This window comes from Stomoxys calcitrans, unplaced genomic scaffold (assembly GCF_963082655.1).
Source record: "Stomoxys calcitrans unplaced genomic scaffold, idStoCalc2.1 SCAFFOLD_189, whole genome shotgun sequence".
In the NCBI taxonomy this organism is placed as follows: domain Eukaryota; kingdom Metazoa; phylum Arthropoda; class Insecta; order Diptera; family Muscidae; genus Stomoxys; species Stomoxys calcitrans.
The window spans coordinates 25994-35169 of NW_026739135.1; the positions used below are offsets into that span (position 1 = coordinate 25994).

The following is a 9176-nucleotide window of genomic DNA, read 5'->3' on the forward strand; positions in this document are numbered from 1 at the left end:
AGAAGTCAAGACCCAAGATCGGTTTATATGGCAGCTATATCAGGTTATGAACCGATTTAAACCATACTTGGCACAGTTGTTGGGTATCATAACAAAACACGTCGTGCGAAATTCCATTTCAATCGGATAAGAATTGCGCCCTCTAGGGGCTCAAGAAGTCAAGACCCAAGATCGGTTTATATGGCAGCTATATCAGGTTATGGACCGATTTGAACCATACTTGGCACAATTGTTGGATATAATAACAAAACACGTCGTGCAAAATTTCATTTCAATCGGATAAGAATTGCGCACGCTAGAGGCTCAAGAAGTCAAGACCCAAGATCGGTTTATATGGCAGCTATATCAGGTTATGGACCGATTTGAACCATACTTGGCACAGTTGTTGGATATCATATCAAAACACGTCGTGCAAAATTTCATTCCAATCGGATAAGAATTGCGCACTCTAGAGGCTCAAGAAGTCAAGACCCAAGATCGGTTTATATGGCAGCTATATCAAAACATTTACCGATATAGCCCATTTACAATACCAACCGACCTACACTAATAAAAAGTATTTGTGCAAAATTTCAAGCGGCTAACTTTACTTCTTCGGAAGTTAGCGTGCTTTCGACAGACAGACGAACGGACGGACGGACGGACGGACATGGCTAGATCGACATAAAATGTCGCGAGGGTCAAGAATATATATACTTTATGGGGTCTCAGACGAATATTTCGAGTAGTAGTAGTAGTAGTAGTAGTAGTATTTATTTTCATAATTCTTTATGTATACAATGTGTGGTAAGATTTTGTACAATATATAAATAAATACTTAATATTAATCTCTAAGACATGACATATTGTCGTTAGTCTGCATATGGGGTTTTGCTATTGTTATACATATATATACAGATAATATTCAGTTTAATAGTTGAATTCATTTATCAGATTTAGCCTGTATCTCATAGCCATTTTGGTGTATTTTGCAAGCCGTGTCCATTCTACAACTGCGCCATCAAGAAGACTTATTACTTCGTTTTCTGTTAATATTTCCTTGTTAAAATATATTTTCCTAATTTCTTTTAACACCGGGCACCGGCCTATGAAGTGTTCCACGTTTTCTATCTCCATTGTGTTGCAGAGCGAACATATTTCGGATCCATTGTTCCTGTATATATTACCATTTAGAATCGTTGTTTCTGTTCTGATCTGTAGTATGCATCTTATGTCTTCGATCTTATATGATGTTTTTAAATAGTTTGCTCCTTGCATAGGATCTAAATTTCTGTATATCCTACTTGTGCTCTGCTTTCTCGACATATATATATTATAATTCTTTACTCTTAGTGCTTGTAGCAGTTTAGTTCCGTTTTCTTTCCAAGTTGTTTTGTTCAGATTGTTTATTGACCACTCAATATCATGTTCCGCTCCCATTTCATTTAGGCGTTTTACCCAGGATAATTTGTTCTGCAGTATTTTCTTTGAAAGAAGAAATGGTAGACGAGATTCGTCGTACTCAAATAGAGTTTTAAACACATATCTTATGTTTAAATCTAGTGTAAATATATGTCCATTTTCGATGGAAGTTTCTAGCATTATGGCGTATGTTGGTATGCAATCTGGGAGATTAAGCATTCTCTTGATGAAATATGTCTGCAGCTTGTCAACTTCCTCAAAGTGTTTGTAACCCCATACTTGCGCAGCGTATGATTGTATTGATCTGCTAACGGCTAGAAAGAGTTTCCACTTAGATTGAAGTGGTACATCCTGTTTTTTTAGAAAGTCGTTCCATGTGCTATTTATACTAGTTTTTGCTGCTTGATTCCTTTTTTCAACATGCTTGCTAAAGCTCATGGATGGTGTTAATGTTACTCCTAGATAACAATATTCCGATGTTATCGTCACAGGATTCGATTTAAATGTCCAGTTTTCATTTCTGGCTATTCTCCCACCTTTTCTAAATACCATAATTTTTGATTTATTTAAATTTACTTCGACTGTCCATAGTTTACAATACTCTTCCAAGTTGTAGATCATTTGTTGTAGCACATTTGGTTCATCGGCTAGTATTACGATGTCATCGGCATATAGAAGTAATCTTACATTTAATCCATTTAGGTTAACTCCGCCTTCTAGAGTGTCATGCAGGTCATTTAGGTACAGAGCAAATAATAGCGGTGAGAGTAGGCATCCTTGTTTGACACCTGACGTAGTATTGAAGTATTCCGACAATTCATTTCCGGTCCACACTGCTGATGTTGTGTCTTTATAAACGTTTTCGATAAATCTTACAGCTTTCGTTGACATGCCTATCGATTGCAGTTTGAATATGAGCGCTTTCCTTGAAATGTTATCGAACGCCGCCTTAAAGTCAACGAAAAAAGCATACGTTTTCTTTTTTTGGCTGAAATTCAAATGTACGATTGAGGATAGGTTATAAATATTGTCAGACGTGCTATAATTTTTACGAAAACCTGCTTGATACTCATTTAGTATCTTATGTTTCTCCGACCATAGTGACAGTCTTTCATTAAGTATGCCCATCATTATTTTTGCAATACAATTCATAAATGCAATACCTCTATAGTTGCACGACAAGGTTCTATCCCCCTTTTTGAAAATTGGATAAATGATAGTCCTGAGTAATGATTCATCAACACAACCGGAGTCGTACAAGGTATTGAACGTATTCACAATTTCTGCCAATAGATCATTTGGTGCATTTTTAAAAAATTCGTATGGCACTCTATCCTCGCCAGGAGCCTTATGGTCTTTTGTTTTACTCAAAACTTTTTTGACTTCCGACAGTGTTATTGGCGTGTCCAGCTCGTGATAAAATTGCAAATTGTGTGCATATTGGATGTCTGATTGCTCTTGGTGAGGATTTAATAGATTTTTGAAGTGCGTTTGTAGATCTTCTGCAGAAGATTTAATTTCTTGATAGTAGTTCGTGTTTCTTATTTCTTAGGCAATTTTCCACCACTCTTTGCTATTTTGCACTCTTTCTAGGTTGCTTTCTATGATTTTATAGTAAGAGTCTTTAGCTTTTTGACAGATTTCCTTATATTTTTGCCTTTGATCCCGATACTCCAGTCTATTTTCCTCGCTACTGTTGGCCCTGTATTTCTTGAGTGTGGCCTGAACAAGTATTCTTGTTTTATGGCACGTTATATTAAACCATTTTTGTTTTGGAGTGAATTCTTGGCTTTTTACACTTACATCATAGTGAGCCTCTTTTATTATCTTTACTATGTCTCCGCAGGTAAACGATATTGTTGTTTGTTTTCTATCTTGTAAAACTGATGATACTTTGGATTGGTATTTTGCTAAACCTTTGGGGTTCCAATGCAATTTAGGTAAAAGTTTTGATTTGTTCTCTTTTGTAAGCATTTTCAGAGTCAGAATTATTGGAAAGTGGTCTGACCACATTTTATCATCTACATTAAATTTTTCTACAAATTTCAAAAGATCTTGACTGACGGCACATATATCGTTAACTGATTCGCCAACGCCACTAACAAACGTAAACTCTCCATTTTCATCACCCGCCGTCATACCGTTGATAACAAACAATCCAGAGTCATAGCACAGGTCCAAAAACTGTCTTCCTCTGTTATTTATAATAATATCCTTGGACTTTCTTTTCTCAAAACCTGCCGAAAATTCTTCTTTATATACCTCATCTAGGAGTATCTGCATGTTCCCAATTCTGACGTTAAGATCTCCAATGACTATTGGATTTACAACTTCACTGTGCCGGGTTACATTTTTTACGATTTCGTATGTTTCTTCCCACATTGCTGATCTCATATAGATAGGTATAATAGTGAATGCCGTGTTTTGAGTTTTTATGCAAATAACACACATATTCTCTATAGTTTGGAATGTACTATTGAAACCCTTTATCCGCAAATCCTTTTTGATTCCCAGAAAATATCCTCCTATACCTCTTCCGTAATTACTTTGTCTCGTAGCTGGTATCCATTTCTGCTCAAACTCTCCGAAGTAAATTTTAAAGCGTTCAAAGCTATCAGCGCAGACATGGGTTTCTTGTAAAGCAACGATATCCATAGTTTTTATATAGGCAAAGAAATCTGCAAATAGAACCTTGTTTGCTAGGCCATGTATGTTATAAGACAATATTTTTATGTTTATAGGATAACTTATATCTAAGTCTTTAAAGGTACACACATTGTTTCTTATTAGTTTTTTTGATTCGATTTTGAAGCAATTGGTGATAGTTTAAACTCACGTCTTCGATGATTTCTCCATATAGTTCTTTCAGTATATCTGCTGCTTTCTTATCTCCACTGACAAGTATTTTGTTGCTATTCCACGACATCCATTGCGTACCAATCTTAATAGACGAATTTTTTACCATCACTCTGTGAGTTTTGCTTTTCAATAAAATGTCAGTTTTCAATTGCATCATAACTTTTCGATCGACCTGTTGATTTTCATTTAGATCCCTTTCAATTTTTACAGTTGATCCTGCCTGAATATTTCGAGTAGTTACAAACAGAATGACGAAATTTGTATACCCCCCATCCTATGGTGGAGGGTATAAAAACGAAACTTACACGTAGGACAAGAAAAATCCAGTTAGGAAAGGCAAAAGTCGGGCGGAGCCGACTATATAATACCCTACACCATCGATTATACCTAATACTTTTAATATATAGCACTTATATCCAAATTAAGTCAGACTTTAATTTTGGATACCTATTGAAATATGGAACAGAAAATTCGAAATTAAAAGTCCAAACGCATAAATGATATCTATGGGAGTTTTATCTAAATCTGGTTCGATTTTGATTAAATGCACGCGTATTGGGATCTCAATAAAAACATCTCATGAAAAATTTTGTACCGATCGGACCAAAATTTTAGTCACTACAGCCTCAAAAGTCAAAACGATTAAAAGATATATATGGGAACTTTACCTAAATCTGGTCCGATTTTAATGACATTTTTTGCATGTAGTGCGACGTCTAATAAAACATGCAAAATTTTGTAAGGATGGGACCAAAATTGTGGCTACTACTGCTTTAAAAGGGCATATCGGATGAAAAATATATGTATGGGAGCTCTATATATAAATCTGATCTGATTCTGATGAAATGTCGCACACACACTAAGACGTCAAAAAAAGCACTTCATGTCAAATTTGGTAAAGATCAAACCAAAGATCTACAGCCTTAAAAGATCATATCGGATGAAATATATATATGGCAACTACATATAAATCTGATCCGATTCCGATGAAACGTCGCACACTCACTAGGACGTCAAAAAAACCACTTCATGCCAAATTTGATAAAGGTCGGACCAAAATTGTGCCTTCTACAGCTTTAAAAGACCATATCGGATGAAAGATTTATATGGGAGAGATATATAAATCTGATCCGATTCTGATGAAATGTCGCACACACACTAGGACGTCAAAAAAGTACTTCGTGCCAAGTTTGGTAAAGATCGGACCAAAATTGTGCTTTTTACAGTCTTTATAGGTCAAATCGGATGAAAGTTATATGTGGGAGCTATATCTAAATCTGAACCGATTTGGATTGCAATTTTGCATACGTATTAAGATGTCACACGAAACATCATGCTAAATTTGGTAAAGATCGGAACAAAATTGTGGCACCTACAGCTTTAAAAGGGCATATCGGATGAAAGATATATATGGGAGCTATATCTACATCTGAACCGATTTTGATAAAATTTTGCGCACATATTCGGACGTCAAAAAATAAACATTTTGAGCAAAATTTTTTAAGGATCGGACCAAAATTGTGGCTTCTACAGCTTTAAAAGGGCTCATCGGATGAAAGATATATATGGGAGCTATATCTGGACCGATTTTTTCTAAATCCATAGCGTCCTTGGACCAAAAAAGGTACTTAAGCAAAATTCTGTGAAAATCGGACAACAAATACGACCTGTACCTTGATTACAAGAATACAAGGACAGACGGACAGACAGACGGACATAGCTAAATCGAATCAGGAAGTGATTCGAAGCCGATCGGTATACTTGTCGATGGGTCTAGCTTGTCTAGCGTTGCAAGCGAATGCACAAATTTATAATACCCTGTACCACAGTGGTGGTGTAGGGTATAAAAAACAAGTAAAAAGGCGTTAAGTTCCAACTTTGGATTCCCATCACCTCGGGAATATATGTAAACTACCTTTCCACATAATCCGGTTAAAAATGCATAATTTATGCCCCCATAGCAGCTATATCGAAATATGGTCCGATTTGGACCAAATTTGGCACGGACATTGAGGGGTCTAATAAGTACAAGTCATTGTTCAATTTGTAGAACAAAATATTGGTCTTTTTGGTAGCTATATCTAAATATAGATCGATCTGAACCATTTAAGACGGCGAAATCGGATTATAAATGCGTCTTTTATGGGCCCAAGACTTTATATCAAGATTTTGGTCTATATGGCAGCTATATCCAAATCTGGACTGATCTAGGTCATATGGTAGAAATATGTCAAGGGAACCTACAAAACTGACTATCCCAAATTTCGCCGAGATTGGACAATAAATGCTCCTTTAATGGGCCGAAGACCCTTTAGTGAGAGATCGGTCTATATGGCAGCTATATCCAAATCTGAACCGCTATATCCAAATCTGCAGAAAAATGTAGAAGGGCTTAACATAAATTTTATGTAGAAAAACTTAATATCGAGATATCGGTCTATATGGCAGCTATATCCAAATCTGGTCCGATTTGGGCGAAGTTGCAGAAAAATGTCGAAGAGCCTAACATAAAGCACTGTCCCAAATTTCGGCAACATCGGACAATAGATGCGTCTTTTATGGGCCCACCTTAAATCGCGAAATGGGTCTATATGGCAGCTATATCCAAATCTGGACCGATCAGGGCCAAATTAATGAAGAACGTCGAATGGCCTAACACAACTCATTGTCCCAAATTTTGGCCACATCGGACAATAAATGCGCCTTTGATAGGAACAAAACCATAAATCGAAAGATCGGTCTATATGGCAGCTATATTCAAATCTGGACCGATCTGCGCCAAATTGAAAAAAAAAAATGTCGAAGGGCCAAACTTAACTCACTTTCCAAAATTTCGGCGACATCGGACAATAAATGTGTCTTTTATGGGCCCAAAACCCTAAATCGAGAGATCTGTCTATATATCCAAATCTATTCCGATCTGGGCGAAATTGAAGAAACATGTCGAAGGGTCGAACACAACTCACTGTCCCAAATTTCATCAAAATCGGATAATATATGTGGCTTTTATGGGCCTAAGACTCTAAATCGGCGGAACGGTCTATATGGGGGCTATATCAAGATATAGTCCAGATATAGCCCGCCTGCGAATTTAACCTGCTTATGGACAAAAAAAGAATTTGTGCAAAGTTTCAGCTCAATATCTCTATTTTTAAAGACTGTAGCGTGATTTCAACAGAAAGACGGACGGACATGGCCAGATCGTCTTAGATTTTTACGCTGATCCAGAATATATATACTTCATAGGGTTGCAAATGGATAATTCGATGTGTAAACGGAATGACAAAAAGGGAATGACAAAAAGAAAACTTAAAGTCGGTCGGAGCCGACGAAATAATACCTAAATACTACCCAACAATTGTTAATTCGGGCGAGAGATATACTTGGAAGCTCTGCCACAGGGCATTTGACTCGCTAAATTCTACAGCACCATAGCGCAGCAGTTGGCATGTCCGCCTATGACGCTGATCGCCTGGGTTCGAATCCAGGCAAAATTTTGTCTGCGGTGGTTATCTCCTCGTAATGCTGGCGACATTTGTGAAGTACTTTGCCATGTAAAAACTTCTCCCCAAAGAGTTGTAGCTCTGCGGCACGCCGTTCGGATTCGGCTATAAAAAGGAGGTCCCTTATCATTAAGCTTATAAGCTTAACATTGAATTGTGAGAAGTTTGCCCCAGTTCCTTAATGGAATGTTAATGGACAAATTTGCATTTGCAATCTTCAGCACCAAAGCACGCCTTATTCGCACATACATCGGCCTAGCCTGGCCTTAATGGGCTGGGGCCCAGCAGAGCCTGACTGTCGTTTTGAAGTAGCTCTTTGCATTTTCTTTAATGTTAGGGCCTCACGTGGCTCGACGCCGAGGCCTTCAACGCCGCATGACTTTATACGTACATACGAGTATATCGTGATAGTATAATCCGGGCCTCCGTTCCCGCATTAACCTCATCTCCAGGGCTCTCAGGATCGCAAAAACTTCTGCCGCTTCGCCCGTTCAGAAGTCTATATGTAAGAAGTCTAATCCAGTGTCCCATCCAATTCAGACTGCTCCGTGTATACAACACATTCCTAACCCGGATATCCCTTTTCGGGAAAACGATTTCCCTTTTCGGGAAAACGACTTCCCTCTTCGGGAAAACGAAGGACTCCCCTTGTGTATAATCAGACGCACCGCATATAGCATGGCGCTACGCGGCATCACCATACCTCCGCAGAACAGAAGAATGGCCTAAGTAAGAGGAGCATCATGTACCTGACTGCTTCAGTCTTATGGCGATGCTTGTGAAAACACTCCTAACATATACATAGGTGCAACGGCATAAGATCGAGAAAGACAATCAGCGCCTGTCTCGGGACACTTCTCCTTGTCCCTGAGAATAGCACTGCCGCGGTAACCTGTACCTTTCAGGTGAGAATTCGCCGAACGACAGCCGTTAATAGCCAGAGCACCAACTCTGGTTTTAGCTCCCAACTCCTTTCTATCAAGCTGCGACAGGAGTAGAGCGCATTCAGTCCCTTTTTGGTCGTTTCTTCTTCAAATTTGTTTCTGGTCAAGAATCCCAACTCCGAAGGGAGCGATAGCTCCACCCCATACAGGGCAGAACCCTTAAAAGTTAAGGTCTTAGACCAATAAGAAGCGGATTTGTTTCCCGATTCTTGGCAACTGAATCAAATATGATTCAGACCAGCCCATATTTGGATATTGGTATGGCTATGATAGTGCAGTTATAGTAAAACTGGATCATGTATATAATCATGGTAGTTGGTGTCCTAAGTTCGGCAGGGCCAAACTTTATTCGTTTTTACTCGTTTCCTATTCCCACTAGTATAGATTTAACATTTGATATTTATTTGAAGTTGGTACACAAATTGTTTTCTATCATTCCCATAACCCCACCCTTTTCATGCATTATAAA

General features: G+C 38.1%; 1 protein-coding gene across 1 annotated transcript; it reads right to left on the reverse strand.

Annotated features, from left to right (window-relative positions):
* Nucleotides 1-1326: 1326 nt before the first annotated feature.
* LOC131998381 (uncharacterized) lies at nt 1327-4056 on the reverse strand (the record flags this gene model as incomplete). The annotated part of the gene is made up of 3 exons (XM_059370666.1): nt 3205-4056; nt 2976-3123; nt 1327-2903 (listed from the first exon to the last, which is right to left on the reverse strand). Coding segments are annotated over exons 1-3 (2577 nt in total), but the record flags the coding sequence as incomplete, so codon positions are not given.
* Nucleotides 4057-9176: the final 5120 nt, after the last annotated feature.